Source organism: Puntigrus tetrazona, chromosome 17, assembly GCF_018831695.1.
Source record: "Puntigrus tetrazona isolate hp1 chromosome 17, ASM1883169v1, whole genome shotgun sequence".
Lineage (NCBI taxonomy): Eukaryota > Metazoa > Chordata > Actinopteri > Cypriniformes > Cyprinidae > Puntigrus > Puntigrus tetrazona.
In genome coordinates, this window is record NC_056715.1 from 16,808,635 (window position 1) to 16,830,858 (window position 22,224).

Here is a 22,224-nt window from a genome sequence, read left to right on the forward strand (position 1 = left end):
GATATTTTAATATTACCGTTTGAAATATATTAAGGCATTTTAAGTGTTTCTATGACATTTTGTCGCACTGTTTAACGATTTAAATATTGCAGCGGGGGCTTAATATGGACTGCGAATTGCCAAAACTTGAATTTTTCTGATTATTGATGTTTTTTTTGTTTAGCTTTATTCATCTGCTCACCAATGTAGCCTCGGTGTGAAAATGGAGGGGTGAGAACCAGAAGGGTGTAAGTGAAAGCTTTCTATGAGCTCTTTCTACTGGCAAAAGTATACCGTCAGCCATTAGTGTAATTAGTGTAACTATTAAAATCAGTACATGAAGTCATATCAAGGTACACTAAATGTTAGTTTTGGCCCTGTAAAGTTGATGAAATGTCACTTTCTAGTTCTCGCCCCTCAAAACGAGACTTCTTTATAAATGAGTTAATTATCCCGTATATATATTAAGATCAGATTGGTCTACGGTCATTTGTGGAGGTCTTTAAGGATTGCTCGTTGGGTCAACCAACAGACAGCATGACGGGCGACCAGCAAACAGCACACTGATGACAGTTTAGCACTGTGTATCCTTACACATCAGTGCCGTACCTCCATCGGTGGCGTGCGGCTATAAAAGGAGCTGTTAGAAACACGTAACACACATTTGACAAAGGCTCGCAGTGATCTAAACTCTCAGGTCTCCACTCAGACTCACAGTCCGCCTACTCAGATTCTAGATTACTAGTTTCTCTTCCCCCGCGCTCGGTTTACTCCCAGCTGAATGACTGACACGGCTTTGCTCTTGTAGCAGGCAATCAGCGCAGCCGTTTGAGGCGGCCGTGGAATTACAGGAGCCTGCAGACAGGCGGCTCATCTAGCAGACCTTTGGCTCCGTGAGAAGATGAATGAGGAACCGATCTAAACTGAGAGGTGGGGGTGCTGACAGGAACAGGTAGTGATCATGAGGGAGATTAGTTACACCCTCCTGCCTGCCCCGACCCCAAAACCCACCTCATGTACCTCATGAGATCAGACATGCAATTATACAGGCGCCGCGTAACCATGGCGACACGAAAATCTCCAATAATTGTGTGCAGAGTGATTGGCTTTCCTTAACTAGATTCAAATCTGCATGCAAGATCCTGAAAAAGCAGCACTATGTTTAGACAAATCTCGCATTTACAGGTTAATTTCACAACCTTGTCTCATAGAAGTATGTACGTATGTGCAACACTGGTTTTTACGAACCTTACTGCGCGTTTGTCGCGGTTTCAAAGAGAAACGTCCACAGGTTGGCGCTAAAACGCAGGTCCAATACGTGATCTCTGACACATTTTTATTACGTTGATATAGGCATGCATTGCGGTGGTTCTGAACTGAAATACACACAGACTCTTGCTAAAGGTTCATGTGATAAATGCACCAAATCCAACCCTAAACCTACATGATAGTGTTAACAAATGCAAAACGGATATAAAAACGTTTGATGATGCAACTGCGCCATTTCAACTTCCTTTTACACACATTTGAGCTGTTTTGTTGAACTGGAGCTCCTCTCCTCTCAAGAACATCTCTGAACTCCTTGAGCTACTGAGCAAACCTACCGTCTATGAAAACACATCGATATGAAGCTGGATGTGTGTGATGCTAACGTTCAAAAGCATTCGTTCTGAAGTCACAACATGATATTCTTCTAGTTAATGCGTGAAAATTATCGCTTTATTAATTGAAACTCTTAAAATTTGTGTGAAAAGGAATGAAAGGTGTCAGAGTTTTACATTTACAGTATATTTATACTGATTTTTTAGAATTAACTTTTGTGAATTGTAACATTGCATTGCTTTAATTTAGTAAAAATGATTGCATTGCACAATGAAAATATAGCGACAATTGATTTAAAAACGATTTTGAGGAGAAAACTTGCTTAAGTTCATGTTTCATGGGCAGAAAGCCAGGGATTTGGTTTGGGATTTGAACTCTTCAGTTAATATTTCACCCTAAAATCCAAAAAAGAGAACACATAGCCTATTTTAATATTTAATAAAATGTTGTACATTGCAACATCTCTCTCTATATATATATATATATATATAGAGGGGTGAAAAAGTACAGGAATTGGGATTGGATTAGGATTTGAACTGAGCATCTGAAATGACAGGAATCAGGATTCTGTCAGGGTTTCTGATGAAGATGGGGCAAGAAGACATACACACCAACTCACGAGACTGGCACACATTATTCAGCGTGGATGGCGACCTCTCGCTAATGCACTCACACGCATGCAAATAACTACAGCAATGTGTGACATCAATGTTTTGAGTGACATTTAGTATCTGGGTTGCACAAGATGCTCCATAAAAGAGTCATGAGCAAATCTGTGAAAGCTGAATAATTCATGTAGCGAGAGGTAAAAACAAAGCACCGCTGTTATTATTTGTTAATAAGATACCGCAGCTAATGAGGGAGCTGCTGTTTACAGCCTGCCTTTGCTTTTTTTAGGCATTCTGTCAGAGAGCCAGAGTCGACTTTACAGGAATTATTTAGCTTTATATAAGCACGGTTACGAACCCTAGAGAGATGTCTACCTAGACAGTATATTAAGGCATCATGGGAAGTAGTATGTGAGGTATTTCTGCTTGACATAGCTGATTATTAATCATAATTCAGTCATTTGCCGGTGTTTGATGATTTACGCCGCAGCAGTTTTAACCGCTTCATTGCATGCTAATTGCTATTACATATATATATACTATAGATTTGCTCGAAAGTTTAGCATTATTACTGGTAATTACATAAACAAGGAGAGAGATTGTTACCAAAATGTATTTCAGTTCAAATGTATATTAAATACATTTTTGAGTATAAGTATTTATGCACGTGATTTCGTAATGCTTTTGTCTTTAAAATTCGGTTACAGAATTGAGGAGTTATGTTAAACTAAAATATACTTAACATAATGCATTTGGCAATGTATTTAAATATATACTGCAACGATAAGGTTGCTATTTAATACGTTTAAAATAAAATGTAATATCAAAAATAAATACACAGTTGAACTTATGATCAAGCATTTTATATGCTTTTGTGTAACAGTCAGCATATCTTATTAAGTGTACTTTTTAAATTACAACAAGACATACACCCGAATTGTGGCATCCAAGTTTGACCAAATCTATACAGTGTGGAATAATTTAAAAATACCGGAGAATTTGGCAAAATCACCTTTTGTAACGGAGCGGAAGCGTTTTCTTAACAAACCAGATCCAATATCGTCTTTACATTTGCATCTTCTATGTATCCGTGACTCTGAATAACGGACTGTCATCACATATTATAAATATCCCACTATACTGTCATTTATGGCTCATCTGCTGTTATATAAACTCATACGTAAACTAGCCAATGATGGATTGATACTCTACTCAACTGCCTGAATGCAAAGTAATTATGTGAACAGTAAATAGATTATCGATATTACTTATATAGTGTGTGCTAGCAAAGCGCTGGTGACGGAGATAAGCAGAGCAAAACCAGATTAGGGCTGAATAATGTGCATGAGCTGAATAACTGCATAAATACTCTGTCGCAGTATTGATGTAAGGCAGATATGGATGTGAGAAATCAGGTTTCTTACGCACAGACGCAGCTTTCAGTGCAGATTGTATTGGTCAAGGTGTATATATATATATATATATATATATATATATATATATATATATATATATATATATATATATATATGTATCAGTGCTAATACTTGAACATATACCATGGCAGTACTCTACTATGCAAAGAAATTTGGAGGAGAATGCAAAAAGCAGATACGTCATTTGATAAATGTATTGTTTTAGTACTTTATTTCGCAGCTCTGCTCTATGTTCTGACTATAGTAATTAATATGGTAATAACTATATGAATCCTGAAGCATTTAGTTGCCTTATATCTCTCGGTGTTTTCATGGTAAATAATAAAGCACTTTTTTAAGGTGTCCTTGTTACAATTTTGTTACACACATTTAAAAACGGGGTAACACTTTATTTTAAGGTGTCCATAATACAGAGCAATTATCTAGTAGGCACTTAGTAGTAGCCATTGTACTTTGTAACTAAGTTATGGGACAGTTTGTACTTATAGATTGTAACTTATGTTGTAATAGGCTGCTGTCGTTACACATTTGTTACAGACCGAGTCTGTTACACAGCTACTCACATATGTGCTTAAAAACATGTAATACCTTTCTAATTACATTAAATTACACAAAATATAACACAGGCATAAGCTACATTAAATTAAGTATATCAAGATCGCACTTAAGTGTAAGTAGCTGTGTTAAAGATTGTTACATATGTGTAAGAGTAACTGCCTGTTACATCTACATAATTAAAAACTGTAATCACAGGCTGTTTCTTGGTTACATGATAAGTGCATTATATTTAATGTAAGTACAGTGGCTACTAATAAGCACAGAATTAGGTTATTGCTCTGTATAATGACACCCTAAAGCGAACTGTTACCAAGAACAGGGTAACACTTTATTTTAAGGTGTCATAATACACATTAATTAATTAGGTGCCTAATTAGGTACTTAGTAGTAGCTATTGTACTTACATGAAGTAAAATGTACTTATCATGTAACTAAGTTATGGAACAGACTGAAATTAAGGTTTGTAATTATGTAGATGTAACAGGGAGCTACTGTTACACGTATGTACAAACTTGATACACTTTATTTGAAGTAGCTTATTTCTGTTTACTTGTATTTATAAATACACTGTATAATGTCTGCTACACGTATGTGACAATCATTTGGTTGCATAAATAGCTGTGTAACAGACTCTGTAACAAGTGTGTAACAGTAGCAGCCTATTACATCTACATAACTGTTAGTAACTGATCCATAACTTAGTTACATGTTGTTACATGTTGTTAAGTCCATTTTGTTTCACGTAGGTACAACGACTACAACAAAGTGCTTACTAGGCAATTACACTGTATTCTGGACACAAGATTTTCTTTCCACTGGGCAACTGTTTTTGTAGTTTTAGTAAAAATTTTTGTTGTTACTTTTATAAGTTTTGTCTATTATTTCTCTAAATAATTAGTATTAGTTTGCATTTGAAGATTTAATATCAATTTAAATGAAAATGAGATTTAATTTTCTCTACCTGAAATTACCTGAAATAATATGTTGAAATTTCGTTAGTTATTTTATTCAAGTGCAATTCTATAGATTTAGTTTTAGTTTTTTTGGTAATATCTCAAATTAGTTTGACAGTTTTCTTTTTGTTTTATAATATTAATGATATTACAACTGTACATATTTTTTTAATTATTATTTATTTATTTATTTATTTATTTTTTTGTTAACTGTAATAACCCTGAATTGAAGCCAATGTGCCCTTTTTTTATGTGCCATTTTTTATGGCCAATAGTGGTTGTTTTATTGCAGATCATTCTTTTTGAGTTCTTATTTAATTGTAGGTGTTTGTTTTTGTTATTTCCTCCTTTATTTACGCAATTGTTGTTCTTTTCTTTCCTAGAGAGAGCACGAATGCCGGTCCTTCTCATTTCCATAGCTGCAGCTGGGCTCAAATAATTGCCTTTTCTTGGTTTAAGCGTGCTGGGGAGCTGAAGTAGAGCGTTTTCCTCCTCATTTGGATTCTGCGAACGGTCTCGGGGTTGTATAATTCATACCTTGACAGATAGCGCTCGCTAAAAGCATTGGCACATGGCCAGGCTGGCAGGGCGGGATTTCAGGTGGACAGGCGGACAGGTTGGCACCGGACCTTTCTAGCTGCGGCAGAAAGAAAGAATAAGAGTGAAGGAGAGAGACAGGACTTCCAAATGAATGCTGGGAGCAAGTTGGACTGACGAGCTGGCGCATCGTCGCCCAAGCCCTCAGTCTTAGCACTCTATCAATAGAGCTAGTCAAGCAGCACTGCCTGGTGAGGTTCATTAATCACTCACAGCCCCTCCTGTGCTATCACAGCCCACCACTGCAAACCACATTTCCATATTTAATGGAGGCTTAATTTGATTGAATGACTGCATGGAGGAAACCAAATTGCATAGGGAGGTCTACCAACAATAGGCAGTGTGTGGCATCTAATCAAGTGCTATTGTCAGACGCCTGTAACGGGCTCCACTTCACACGATGCCCACATATGATGCCAGCTCGTACCTTTCTGAATTCGATGCTGTTTTTGTATTCCGGGTTCATTTTGAACATCGATTCATTTATATGTCTAGGCTTAAATTAGAGATGGGATGCATTGCACGAATGAATTTCATGTAAAATTTCCATTCACTTGGATCGCAGAGTTTTAGCGTAGGCAAGCTAGCAAACTTAAATACACAGTAACACGCCAGGGGTTTATATATCGATCATAAAAATCCCATTTGTTTGAGTGTTTTAATATCGCTCGTTTCATATGTTTTAATTACAGTCATGCTTTTTAACAGAATAAATGTAACAGCTATAACATATTTATGCTGATTCTAAGCAATATGAATAAATGCATTTTGGAAAATTTGATTAATTAAATCAAACAGCTGCAAATACTTGATAATTAACAATATCATTTTTATTTTTATTTATTTTCATAGTATTTATTAGTTTGTCTAACACATTTCGTTTATGTATGACTGGCAAATATGCATCAAATTATAATGCATTCAGTCGAAATCTTTTTTATATATGACTGACTTTTTATGATGTTTTAAATAAATTTCATATGCATTTTTAAAAACATAAATCTTAAATTTAGGCCTAAATATTAAGTGGGGTTTATCAACCCAAGGGGTTCATCATTTGAAGAATTTGGTTAATTATTTAAACCAAAACTAAAAAAAGAAAAATTATATTTAAAAAAATATATATTTGTTTGCCTGCATGTCATATATGTTTGTAAAAAAAAAGTAAATATATTTAAAAAAACTTTGAAGTCTAAGTGAAGATATTCATGCAAGATTTTAGACTTAGACAACATATTTATTTTGTTGTTTTCTGTTTGATAAGGCATATTATGTCACTGCGCCTCTCAGATAGCTACTGGTATGTCTATATATATCGAGAGAAGCGATTTCAGGCTAGAAGAGACGGACACCAGCGCGTAAGTCTATTATACCTATTGCTGTGTGTTGTTCAAATTATTTCTTGCTGTTTGGAGAGAATATTTGCGTTTCCCTACTTATTTGTAGTGTGTAGTTTAGTTGTGCTGTACTTTAAGTGGTTGTAAATTGTTTGCCTCCGGGCTATTAAGAGCACTTAAGTGTGAAGGCGTTAGTTTCGTTTTTCCTGAGCGACCTCCTGATTGGCTACTGCCTGGGCAAATTAGAACTAGCTTTTCGCTGTTTCCACTGCATACACTTTGTATTTATTTGTTGAGTGTGCGCTGGCGCTGAAAGCGTCAGAAGGGCGTCCAGTGCTCGCGTTCAGACTCCTCGTGTGAAGACTACGAGAGTAAAGACATACGACTTTTACTGCGCGACTTTAATAACTGAGCAACGCACTTAAGTACATTTTCCTTCATTCTCTTACACATCTTCACTTCCTCTTTCTACCTCTATCATGTGTCTCCAACTCATTCCGGTTGTCTCTCGTCCTCGCCCTAACAACACACGCAGAGCGACAATGCACTCCTACTAACCTACGCTCTGTCCCTACATCCTCTACTACACCCCTATCTTTCTCTGTTGGTCTGTGGAATTGCCAGTCAGCTGTCAACAAAGCTGACTTCATTTCTGCTTTTTCTTTACATTCTTCACTCCACATTCTGGGATTGACGGAGACCTGGATTCGTCCAGAAGACTCAGCAACCCCAGCAGCTCTAGCCAACAATCACTCTTTTCTCACACACACCTCGTCAGGTTGGCCGGGGTGGTGGCACTGGTCTGCTCATCCCAAACAATTGGAAATATTCAACCAACTCACTTGTATGTCATTACATCTCTTTTGAATTTCATGCTATCACAGTTACTACTCCGACAAAATTCCACATAGTGGTAATCTACCGCCCCCCTGGACATATTCTAGACACCTTCCTAGAGGAGCTGGATGGATTATTGTCATCTTTTACAGACGAAGGCACTCCACTCCTACTCTTGGGGACTTCAACATTCATCTTGACAAACCTTACGCTACGCACTTCCATTCCCTTCTAGCTTCATTTGACCTCAAACGCCTCATCACGACAAGCACCCACAAATCAGGCAACCAGCTTGATTTAATTTACACACGCAGTTGTACTGCAGACACCATTTCAGTACAACCGCTTCACGTCTCTGACCATTTCCTTCTTACATTTCAACTGCATTTTCCTATCTCTGTGCAACCAACCCCTATACCGGTTACTTTCCGACGTAACCTTCGTTCCCTTTCTCCCTCCCATCTCTCCTCTGCTGTGTCCTCCTCCTTCCCTCACCTACCCATTTCTCTTCTTTGGATGTGAATACAGCTACAGATACCTTGTTCAGTGCTCTAACCTCCTGTCTAGACGACATCTGCCCTCTCTCCTCCAGGCCAGCACGGACTGTCACCTCTAGCCCCTGGTTGTCTGATGTTCTCCGTGAGCATCGGGTCAAACTCAGGGCAGCGGAGAAGAAAGTGGCGCAAATCTAAAGATCTGACAGACCTGAGCAGGTATCAGACTTTGCTTTCTTCCTTCTCTGCGAAATCCGCACTGCCAAATCATCATATTTCCAAAACAAGATCAACAACACTTCAGACACACGTAAGCTCTTCAGATCATTTAACTCCCTGCTCTATCCCCTCCACCACCTCCCACCACCTCAATATCACCTGACGATTTTGCCACATTTTTTACAAACAAAACAAAAGCGATCAGCAGCCAGTTCTCAGCCCCCAACGCACAACCCTCAACCAACCGCATCGACTACCGATTCCTCCACTTTCTCCTTCTGCTCCTCACTGAGACAGAAGTATCCAAACTTCTCCTCTCCAGCCATCCAACAACATGTCCGCTAGACCCCATACCCTCTCATCTCCTGCAAGCAATCTCCCCCACTGTCTTGCCGGCACTCACGCACATCATCAACACATCTCTCCTCACAGGTACCTTCCCACAGCATTTAAGCAGGCTCGGGTAACCCCACTGCTCAAAAAGCCCACTTTAAACACTTCTCTTATTGATAACTACAGGCCAGTCTCTCTTCTTCCATTCATAGCGAAAACACTTGAAAGAGTGGTTTTCAACCAGGTATCACTGTTTCTTTCGAAAAACAACAAACTGGACCATAACCAATCAGGTTTCAGGTGCGGCCATTCAACTGAGACTGCGCTGCTCTCAGTCACGGAAGCCCTGCGGACTGCAAGAGCTCAATCCAAATCATCAGTTCTCATTCTGCTGGATCTATCCGCTGCTTTTGACACTGTGAATCATCAGATCCTGCTGTCTACCCTCTCATCACTGGGCATCTCTGGGATCCCACTTCGTTGGTTCGAATCCTATCTCACTGGTAGGTTTTTTAGGGTGGCCTGGGGAGGAGATGTATCCACAGCACATCAACTGGTCACTGGGGTTCCTCAGGGATCGGTTCTTGGTCCCCTCCTCTTCTCCATTTACACTACATCACTAGGCCCCATCATACAGGCTCACGGCTTCTCCTACCACTGCTACGCCGATGACACACAGCTCTACCTCTCTTTTCATCCAGACGATCCAACGGTAGCTACTCGGATCTCGGGTTGCCTGGCGGACATCTCGACATGGATGCAAGAGTACCATCTACAGCTCAACCTGACAAAGACTGAGCTGCTTGTATTCCCTGCCACTCCAACTACACAGCATGACTTCACCATCCAGCTAGGTTCTTCGTCAATTACCCCATCATCCTCAGTCAGAAATCTTGGTGTAATCCTCGATGACCAACTTACCTTCAAAGATCACATTGCAAAGACTGCTCGATCCTGCAGGTTTGCACTACACAACATCAGAAAGATCAGGCCCTTTCTAACAGAGAAAGCTGCACAGCTACTTGTCCAGGCCCTTGTCATTTCTAGACTGGACTACTGCAATGCTCTTCTGGCTGGACTTCCATCGAACACAATAAAACCTCTACAAATGATTCAGAATGCAGCGGCACGGCTGGTATTCAATGAGCCCAAGAGAACCCATGTTACACCTCTCTTTATCTCCTTACATTGGCTACCGATTGCAGCTCGCATCAAGTTCAAGGCACTGATGCTTGCATATAGAACAACCACAGACTCGGCACCGGTCTACTTCCACTCACTATTACAAATCTACACACCCTCTAGAAGTCTGAGATCTGCTAGCGAGCGACGCCTCATGGTACCATCTCAAAGAGGCTCGAAATCACTCTCCAGAACTTTCTCGTTCTCTGTTCCTGGCTGGTGGAACGATCTTCCCGTACATATCCGGAATGCTGGATCTCTGTCAATCTTTAAGAAACTGCTGAAAACTCACATCTTTCAGCAATACCTGACCTCATCATAAAAAAAAAAAAAAAAAAAAAAAAAAAAAAAAAAAAAATGTACTCTCACTGTCTCTGTCTCTCTTCTTATCCCCCTTGTTTATTCCTTCCCTTCTGGCATGTACTAATTTGAACACTCCCTGTGACTGGGTGTTATAAGCACTTACACTGTCTGTTTGTCTCTCTAAAAAAATGAATCGCTGTTGTACTCTCAATTGTAAGTCGCTTTGGATAAAAGCGTCTGCAAAATGACTAAATGTAAAATGACTAAATGTATATATATATATATATATATATATATATATATATATATATATTTATATTTATGTGTACATTATATTTAGTAACAGTAATTTAAGTGGTTAAACATAATAGTATCATTGCTACAACTGGGTATAAATACAGTTCAAAATAAGCAGTTAATTTAAGTTTAAAGGCCAACTATCTGGTTTAGGCCTTTTATACCATCTGCTTGCAGTCAAGTTGTTTACTACAAGGCTTAAGCTGATTTGAGTGTTCTGCAGCCAATGGGACTGCTTGTTCAACTGCTTGTTTAAATATTCTGGTTCAGTGTTTGCTGAAAGTGGATATTTCCCATGAAACCCTCCACCTCCCCCAGCTCCACCTGTCTGGATCCGTTTTATGATGAGGTTTGTTACGCCTGTTCATGCAGCAGCATCTTAGACCGAACACATTGCTATATATTCATTAACACGCTAAATCTATACCGAGCACATGTGGTATATACACCATCCCATGGGCGCCAGACAACATAAATACGAGTGCGCTCACAATGCTTTTGGGGCCATGTGTACACTGATATATTACACCACACGAGATGATTCCAGTGTGCAGGTGCAACTGTTTTCAAGAGCTGCTACCCAAATGAGACCGAACAGATTTCCATTTTTGGAAAACCTCTGTGGTCTTTATGCAGTTGCTAGTGAACAACCAGTGTTCTGGAGTTCAAAGAAAGGTGAGCATGATAAAGTGCCTTTAGATGCATTCAGCCAGGTTGGTTGCTGAAAGAGCGTCTTTGACCTTCATTGACCTTAACCATTCTCGGTAAGCTTTTTTAATGGTAGAGAAGCACGGATGTGAATGCTCGATATGAGAACACTCAAGCTCTTTCTTTTGGCTTTTGTGTTGGAGTCATTTTGTAGCAGAATTTTGTTAGACCTGATGTGCTTCTCTCTACCTCTCTGCCTCTCTCCGTCCTCCTGTATTCCAATCACTCCTGCTGGCTTCCTCGTTGTCTGCCTGCCAAGATGGCAAATCCCACTTGGATTTGAGCCGGAGATCACCATGGCGACGGCACTCTTGCCGCTCGCGCATATAGATCGCAGTGTAGTGGCACAGCGAGAGATGCTTTTATACCAGCAGTCAGAACAGGCACGCATTTCACAAATCTTTCATTCGAACGTCCTGTCTCCGTTCTCATCACATCAAACACGCTGAGATACGCATATAATGCCAACGACCGACTAAAACTGTAATAGGCTGCTGTTAATTACTAAGCGTGTGAATTTATGAAGCTCATTGTAAGTTAGAGTCCTTCAGGTACAGTACTTGCTGTGTCTCCTTTCACTAGCTTTTCATCAGAAAAGAGACACCTGAGAAAACTTTGTAAAAATTTGTATATGTTTTATACAGATGTAAAAACGTATTGTAGTATAATTGCGCATTGCACTCTTTCTTAGATTTCATAGAGCCTGCGTGCACACATTTTTAATGCGCTTTCTTTCAGGTTGCTTGGTGCAATAAACAGCATTTGCTTTCCTTTTTCTCACCCAGGACACATTAGGATAATTTACAGTACATTATCTTATAAGTTCACTAAAAATTTAGATTTGGTTGGAGTCGTTAATCAAACTTTAATGAGTTAAATCTTAGTGTGAATTGCATGGCATTAAATCAAATTGTCGAAAATTCTAATATTTTTTTTCCTGAATCGAATCTAAAGCTATGAATTCTGAAGGGGAGAATCACTCTTTCTACTGTGAATTAGCCACCACCATTAGGGGTTCACTTCTGCAAATACGTCACCCTTTTACAATAGAATATGAATGAATAAAATACCAAGGGAAAAGCTGTTGGTGTTAAAATCAATGTATGTGATATTATAAGATCATGCTTTAATAGACTTGCTCATACTCTTCTGAGAGCAACATATGCACTAGCCTTCATAGTTGCAAAGTAAACCAGGGTGTTTAGGATTTCGGTGCAACATAGAGAAGTTGGTTTTGCAATAATAACCAGCTGACTTTACGTTATGCCTTACATATTGAGCGTAGAACGATGGGATTGACTTGAGTCAAGCATTCCTGACAGTTGTGTAATAAGAAAGCATCCTGTCACAGTGCATCCCGCGTTGACTGCATTTGTTAGAAATCGTGAATACCGTGCTGCAACATTTATTATAACTATGTCAGTTTAGTACTCAGACTGTTCGGTGCATCTTTGAAGGCCGCATGTGCAGCAAGGACTAAATTCCTCCATATATGACTGACACGAATGCGATAAGACAGACAGGTTATAACCCGTCGCACCACTAGCGCTCTCCACCTCCACCTTCCACTCTTGCTGTCTGCCTGACCGCTCACACCAGGCCTGCGGGGAACAGCACCTGATTTATTTGGATGGCAGTCAGACAGGATGAGTGGCATTTTAATGTGCTTTTGCGATGTTTGGTCACAAGCACTATTGATCACGGCACGGAGGAGTCATCCCTGGAGAGCTGGGGGTGCCACTCGTGATGTCAGCCCTGGAATGAGTTGCCGGTCGTGGTCTCCCAAATGAAATAGTGCCCTGTTGGAAGGGTCAGCCCAATAAACTCACATTCTTGGGAGATGGAACCTGCCAATCGGCTAGACGGCTGACAGATGGACACTGGTTAATTTGGGCCTGAGCTGTGCTGTCTGTCCGTTTGAGAGGACTGGGTAAAATGTGCATCTTTCTGTGGTGGCGAGTCAAGCTAGACGTTGTGGGATTGATGGCCCTTTGGAAAGGCTTGTTAAATGGATGGATAGATAGGTGATTGATGGATGTATGGAAAGTTGGATGAAAACATGGATGGAAGAAGATTGATGGATGAATGGATTTAAAGATGAATGGATGGATGGATGGATGGGTGGTTAGATAGAAAGATGACTGATGGATGGATGATGGATGGATGGATGGATGGTTGAGTGGATGGATGGATAAATAGATAGACAGATGAATGATGGTTGGTTGGATGGATGGTTGAGTGGGATGGATGGATGGATGGATGGGTGGTTGAGTGGATGGATGGATGGATGGATAGATAGGTGGTTGAGTGGATGGATGGATGGATAGATAGACAGATGACTGATGGTTGGATGGGTGGTTGAGTGGATGGATGGATGGATGGATGGATGGATGGGTGGTTGAGTGGATGGATGGATGGATAGAAAGATGACTGATGGATGGATGATGGATGGATGGATGGATGGGTGGTTGAGTGGATGGATGGATGAATAAATAGAAAGATGACTGATGGATAAATGGATGGATGGATGGATGGATAAACATATGGTGAATGGATGATGGGTGAATACACTGATAGAGAAAGGATGGACAGATATATACTTTAGATAGGAAAATGGACAGACTGTCTGAAAAACGAGGTAACACTTTAGTATAGGGACAAATTCTCACTGTTATCTAAGTTCTTATTAGCATGTCTATTAATAACATATTGGCTGTTTAATAGTACTTGCATTATTATTATTATATATTCTGCATGTCCATATTCCACATCCCTAATCCTACCCATTACCTGAAACTAACAACTTAAATTAAAAGTTTATTGAGGTCATAGTTAAAGGTTTACTCAACCCCAAAATTAAAATTTTGTCATTAATCACCCCGATGTCATATAAAACTAATAAAAGCTTTGCGTGTCCACTGTTATTCAAACAAAGAAAAGTTATACAGCGAAGAAAGAATCGAGGTAATCTTTTACATCGCAAGTAGATACATGATGGTGAGAGAATTCGATAAAGTGCATTAAACTTTTGTGTATTAGCGATGTTAATATGTAGTAAAATCCCATTAATTAACACAAATATTAAAGAAAACATTATTGAATGGAAAGCACAAATATATACTGGTTTGCATATGGGCTACATCTTCATTTGTATGTTAATCTATAAAGGTTTGTGCTGTTTATTGGAAAAAATCCTCCACTTCAAGTTTTTTCAAATGTTTGTATGATTTCTTTAAAACTCATTCTTCAAAATATCTTCTGTTGTTTTCAGCACAAGAAAGGAAATCATACAGGTTTGGAACAATATTTTTAATTTTTGGGAGAAGTGTTCCTTTAAAGGCGGTGGGTTGTTTCTCACTCTCGCTGGCTCAAATGAAAGGAACTCATGTCTGCCGGTCTGAACATTGGATCAATACACTGATTATTGGATGATAAAATCACCTGCCCGTGCTGCTGGGTGGATCTATAAAATATATATTTGCCGAAGGTATAAAATACAATTAATCACCTCTTAATCTCACAGGTGCAAGGTGTTGTGTGTGTGTGTGTGTGTGTACAGGACTGCTGAACTTACCAGGACATTGTGATTTAATGGACAATGCAATCCTAACAGGACAGGACACAAACTATTGCATTATCGTCCAAATACTGCATTATCATCCAGTATTATTTGACTATCATGGACTATCAATTATGGACTATCAATACTGATGACGCTCTATCTTTGGGAATGTTACCTTGGGAATGTAATAGGTTACAGGTTAAATGTAACTTCTTGTATTTGATTACTTTTGGGTTATTTCATGCAGGCAGGGTTAACCGTACAGTATTACTCAACACTGATTACCATCAGACTTTCTGAATCTTTTATCAATTCACTTGAGTTAAGATTATGCAAATGTAATTTTAAAGCCCAGCCACCACAAAATCAGACTTTAGCACCTATTTTTACTTTGCGATCATTCTGAGGTTTAAAAATAGATTTAAAACCATAAGATATAGATAAGATATCATAATCAAACTATTGCATTTTAAGACACTGGAGACACTGGCCTCTAACAATGCCTTAGAAGAAGTTAACGTACAAAATAATAATAAAAATAGTAATGACAATAAAGCAATTATTAAATAAACATTCTCCTGAAACTCCTGAAACATCGATGCCTTTCCAGTCTGTCCTAAATGTAACAGATTACAATGATATTTATTTTGTAATTCAATTATGTAATTCCATTACACATAACAACACTATAACATATAACAATTTTTACAGCATCCCATGAAGCCTAAGAACTGAAACTGGATTTCCATTTCCAACACGCTCAACAGACTGGACCGGTCAACCAATCAGAGCAGACTGGAAAAGTGGAATTTAAACTAAAACAGAGCATTTAAATCAGGAGATGAAAAACAATGTTGCAGGATGAGGTCGTTTTTAGCTTTGAATTAAAAAAATGTTTGAACTGAGCATAATATGGGTGCTTTGAATGAATGTCTCATGGTCGTCTTGTCATTCACTGCAAATTAAGTATGGCGTCTACCCTGACGAAGGTCTATTGATTGTTCCACTTGTGCAACCCATAAATGATTTGGCATGCAGCCTGCTGTATTTGTCCCACTTCAGAAATCCTTCAGCCTGTGCGGAGTAGATGATGAAGCCTGGTCTGGAGAGCAACGAACTGTACTAAAGCCCAGCAAATCGCAAGCCAGCTTGTTAATTGCCTTTTTCTTATCTCTCCATGTCCAGTGTGTATGGCTGTCCCGTCGCCAAGAAGAGAAAACCTCTGGAGAGTCATGCCCTGGAGCCCTCGCCCAAGAGGAAGGTCTTTCTAACGGTCGTAGAGAAGCCGTCGATGGAGATATGCTACAAAACGCACAAAATACAGGAGGAGATGGATGAAAAAGAGGAGGAGGAGGAAGAGGAGGAGGTGGAGGAGGAGGAGGATGAAGAAGAAGATGACGATGAGGAAAAGGAAGATGAAGAGGAACCGGAGGAGGAATACACTGACAACGAGGACCAATATGAACAGGAAGAGGTGGAAGTGATTAATGGAGAAGAGGAAGAGGTGGAGCAGGAAGAGGAGGAAGTGGTGGAGGAGGAGGAAGAGGAAGAAGATGTAGAAAGAGAGGGGGAGGATGATGAAGAGGAGGATGAGGTGGAGGAAGATGAGCAAGAGGATGAGGAACAAATTCAAGAAATAGGTGAGAGTCTTTCGGAATTTTGATTTATTATGCATTATTGGCTCTTATACACTGATAAAATATCTAAATTAACTGAATATTACAAATGATATTTAGTACTACTGAATCTATCTTAAATACATTCATTTGAACCAGTAAAACTCATTGAATATTGAATAAGTTAAATATGCTAAAAGTACGATATAGTGAAAATATGGAGATCAAGGACCAACTCAACTTAATTCAGAAGCCCAAACCGAGCAAAAAAACCCCTAAACAAAAACATTTTGATGCATATTTTGATTTTTATATAAAAAAGTCAACATTTAAATGAATCAGTGTTTATACCGCACTGTACAATCCAATAGTTTACCTTACTTAGATATAGTTAGTTGTTCTGCTTACTAGGTTTTTCTAAGTTACAGCTATGACATCAATAAAGCAGTGAGAGGCAGCAATGCACTAATGTTGTTGCACAATATGTTGCATTCACTTGTTTCCCAAAGTCATCTTGAATGTTGAATTTTCAAGACAAATTAAAAATTTGAGAGAACATCACATAAGCTTTTTAAAATGATGTTGCGTTTCCATTTTTTTAAAAAACTCACCATTATAGTTATTAGCTTTCTATTTGCTTGGGCACTTGGAACTTTTTTTCATTTTCTACAGTGATGCAACATAAAATCAGATTTCAAAGGGAGACAAGTAATAAATAGGTTACTTTTAAAAAGTGACTTATATCATAATTAAATAATTAGTGGGGTTTTGTAGAGTGTGTGTGTGTGTGTGTGTGTGTGTTTAACCACCTTTCACAAGTCCAGTGTTTTTCATAAACACCTTGAAAAGCTAAGTGGATTAATATAATCCTTAAATAATTGAGGTCGTACGCCCGAGTCACACGCAGACTTCAACATTCAGCACGTGAATCACAATAATGCTAACAATTCAATTTCATTCGTTTTTATTAATTGCAGCAATAACCATTTTATTTGCTCTTTTTGTTGTGCAGTTATTGACAAAGGCAAATAAAGCGAATAAAATTGGCAAATAAAAACAGCAACTGTAAAACTAAGCAACTGCTTCACTGCCGCAATGCACTCTGGGAGTCAGTGAGTAGTTATACTAAGTCATGAGCAAACATAAAATAATGGATTAATTACTAGACTCTCAAGTAAAACTATACTAACTAAGCATTTGTCAGTACAAAATATTATTCCTATGTAGGGTTGGATGGATATAAATATCAAAATAACAATATTTGACAGTAAAATTCAGACACCTGAAGCATGAGCTGAATTGGATGTATGTACAATTATACTGTAAGGCCTTTTACTTGATAAAAGTGTAAACTATGACAGAACAAATGTAGTATACAACAGGATTAACAGTTAAGTTTTGATCATGTTAATCATTTACACCTTAGAAATTAGCATAGTAGGCTTCAAAAGGTTAATCTGGCACCAGAATGTTTTATTTTTGGGTTTAGAAACAAAACCAGAGCTGAACGTGAAGTGAGCATTTCATCCTCCAGAGGGGTAGAGGAGGTAATTTGGCAGTTAGGCATATTTGGAAGAAGGTCACCGTAATTTGAGGTGCGGTTGGACGATTTTGCTGTGACCTTCAGTTCGGTCTCAGTATCAGGCTAAAAACAGCCATCTCAAAACAGAGGTGCTCGGTTCATCGACACACTGAAGGTGAGCTGCGGAGTGCAGCGCTCTGGAAGGACAGATATCACCAACAGTCCGCTGGTAAAAGTCACAAACCTTTAAGGAAACTCGTTTAGTTAAATATACACACTGTAAAGAACGACGGTCATTTTAACTGTAAAAAACTGAAAATGTTACAGTAAAAATCTGTTAAATGGTTAATGGTACATTCCTGTCAAATTTATAGGGGAAAAGTTGTAAACTGACATTCACTGCATTGCATTTCAAATTTTGTTTGAATTTGATGTTCGTTTGTTATTTTTTTACTATGTTTCTTTTTTCTGATCAGTTATGTTCAATAGGGTTGTATGTTAGACTTAATATTGTTAAATGAATGTTTATTGCATATTTCAGTTCAATGAGTCTAGTGAGTTTAGTGTTTGTGTAAATGACACTGGGCACCTTCTGTATAAATTATTATTAAAGCTGCTTGTGATGGGCTTGGGTTCGGTATTTGTTGATTATCAATGTATTTCAAAGATACAAAACAGATTTCAGAACTTTAATAGGTTTGTATGTTAACATTATATCATATAATAAAATTACGGTATTTAACAGTAAATTTAATAAATTACCGTATTTTTTACGGTGAAATTCAGTTGTTTTTTTACCGTAAATTTTATGGAATTTTTTTTACAGTGTATTTTTCTATTTTTTAATCTGAAAAATTGGTTCTCAACCCTTTAGAAATCCAATGTACCTCCTGAGATATAAATCCCAGACCTTAGGAATGATAAGGGTTAAAACAAAACCTTTATTGCTATTTACCATAAACATTTGCATATATTCAAGATTTTATTTTTATTAATTAATAATAATATTTTAATTAATAATTGCAACAGAAAGAATAAAACTAAACCATATATGTGAAATACAAATATTATGTATACAAAAATGTGTATTTTTTTATGCAGTATCTGCGGATGCACACCGTGCTGTGTGCGTTGTCATGGGAACATCCCAGCTGAAGATAATGAGGAAATTATGTAAAAGTAAAATGATATATGTAGTACGCCAGCCATTGAAGCATCCATGTTGTCTGAATTACGGGACCGCATTAATGCCTACCCATTTTTTTCAGTATTCAGTGGGTCGATTCTGGTGGTCTGTGAATGTCTGCTAAATCAGGGAGTAGGCGTGAGATGTGTCTCAGACATGTCTCGTCCACTTCAGACAGCTCAGCCAGCCGCACATGGCAGGACAACGCTCTGCAATCAGACCTGACAGAGCCTTCTAGTCTAATTAACAATCAAACTCCCACATGTATTGGCATTAACCCTGTTTTCTTTGCTGTGTTTTCTTACCTAAGATATTGGCTTTGTCTCAAAACCTAGTGAGCTGACTGCCTGAGCAGTTGTCGACAGCGTGTTAATTGAATTAGAACCTTATAAGTAACTGATTTCGTTCTTCACAGGCACGGCATCATTAACAGGTAATAATGCCCTGCAGTTTGCACTTCAGTAACATTGTATTGTTAGCATGAAGCTAAGCTAATGACATAAGCACACTTAAATGCTGTGAAAGTAATGAGATGGAATCAATACGTATTTTTATATTGACACTTTTGAATCTGCGGGAAAAAAACATATCAGTTGAATGAAATTAACTTTTGGTGGCAAAGCAGCTCTTGAGAACAGTTTCATTATTCGACAAAATGTATTTCGGGCTCGATTCAGTTTGGTTTATTAACAGTGCCGATGTTGCACAGTTAATCAATTATAAAACAAATAAAACTGTAAATCAGTTCTTCAGAAGACAATAGTTTCAGTTTAATGTTAATTCAACTCTGTTCAAATAATGAGTTTGAAATGCACTCAAAAAAACTTTGATGATAAGGTTTGACTTTTATTATTGCAAAGTAAACGTGAATTAAAATCTGTTTAAAATCAGATTACTCAAGTTAATTTAAGTTTGTTTGATTAGTGTAAAAGCTTTTTTATACTTAGTTTTGTGCCTTAAAATGGCATCTAGGTTAGAGTCATGTGACATAGACATTCAACTTTATCTCATTACAATAGTCAAATAATAAGGACTTAACACAAATACAGAATAATGTAAAATGGCAAAATGTTGTCTCATTACATTTCGTCATGAATTATTATTAGAATATGTAGGGGTGCCAATAATTGTGTCCAACGTGTATTTGAGAAAAAACATTTCTTTCACAATGATATTTCCCCCCATTTTAAATTCTTATTATCTAATGGAAGTCTTTTAATGAAATAAAAGATCAAAAGGATTGTCAATGGAGATTAATCTTCACAGCCTTCTTTGAGCATATTTTCCAAGGGTGCCAATATTTTTGCCCATGACTGTATCTGAGCCTTGAGGTGCTCATGGCCGTTTTACAAGCATATCTCAGAGTCAAACAAGTGGTTGGGTATAGAATGAAACTTCGTTTTGGAGAACGCAGTTAAACCAAGAGTTATCTGCTGAGCTGCTACAGCTGGTATAGCTATGTTTGTTTGTCTTTCGCAGAGAGTGACCATACGAATTGCAGTCCCAGCAGAACAAGCCCTTCCATGGAGAAGGACAACAACAACAACGATGAGTACGACAACTACGACGAACTGGTGGCTAAATCCTTGCTTAACCTGGGCAAGATCGCAGAGGACGCCGCTTACCGGGCCATGACCGAGTCCGAGATGAACAGCAACTCCTCAAACAGTGCGGAAGAGGAGGAAGAGGAGGAGGACGAGGACGAAGAAGACGAGGACGAAGATGAAGAAGATGAGGATGAGGAGGGCTCAAGGAAAGGTGAGCTGAGTCTAGATGTGAACAGTGATGTGGTAAGAGAGACTGTGGACTCTTTAAAGCTCCTGGCGCAGGGTCACGGAGTCACGCTCTCAGAAAACCTCCACGGAAAGCCGTTTCATGATGACGGGAGCGAGAACACGGACTGCGATCTGAACGGAAACGGATCCATGGGTAATGGACTCAGCAGTAACTGTGGTAAACCCACCGCTAATGGTCAGATGGCAGAGAAAAGTGACGAGGAAGTTTGTCTGAGCAGTTTGGAGTGTCTTCGCAACCAGTGCTTTGACTTGGCACGCAAGCTAAGCGAGACCAAACCAGCCGAGCGGCTCATCAGTAACCAGCAGGTAGGGATTTGAATTATTCACATTAACCCAGATAACTGGGAATGTTCTCAGACCTTTGGGGACGTTCTGGCAAAGTTCTCTCAAAGTTGTGAATAAGCGTTCTTCCAGTAACATTAATAGAACGCTTATAAGTTCTAAAAATGTCCTTTATGTATCATCCAAGTGATGTTTATATATATATTTAGATGTTCCAACTACTTGAAACTAATTTTACCATAATGAGTTTTTCTTACATGCGCAAATAGCATTGTGTTACGGTTTCGATTGTGCCGACTCTTGTAGAGTTGCCATGTCCCCCTTTTTATAAGCGTCTTTAGGCTTATTGTTTAGACTGTTCTCGTAAAGTGAGCCACTGTATGGAGTTCATGAAGTGGTTAGCTGCGGCTTATGATTTTTTTTTCCACAAAATACAGCATTTAACATTTTTAAGGTTTATTTTGGAGAGTGAGCGCGACTGTGAGAAAGTCCTGTATGCAAAATATGCAGACAAGTAAAGTATTGTGTACAGAACAGAACTTGATTGACACTGCGGTAACCCCAACAATATTCTGGCATATTCTTGCATGTTTGGTGTTTGCTATACTTGACCAAATTAATATTATATTGTGTTTTATTTACATTTGGAAGGCTGCTCAGCAGAGCGCTTTCTTTCAGTGTTGCCATGTCCACTTGTCTAAATCCAATGTCTTTGGCCTTGGGTCATATAGTGATCTAGTTTATGGAGTTGTTAAAGCAGACAGGCATGAATTGCATGTTTATTTCCAATATAAAGCATTTATTAGATTTGGGTTTT

At 38.5% G+C, this 22,224-nt stretch overlaps 1 protein-coding gene across 1 annotated transcript in view; it reads left to right on the top strand.

The window, feature by feature from the left end:
• The window catches only part of LOC122362012 (myelin transcription factor 1-like protein), an 80,880-nt gene that overhangs the window by 33,064 nt on the left and 25,592 nt on the right, over positions 1 to 22,224 (top strand). The window contains 2 exon segments of the mRNA XM_043263250.1: positions 16,191 to 16,645; positions 20,809 to 21,431. Coding sequence (XP_043119185.1) covers positions 16,191 to 16,645; positions 20,809 to 21,431 — 1,078 coding nt within the window.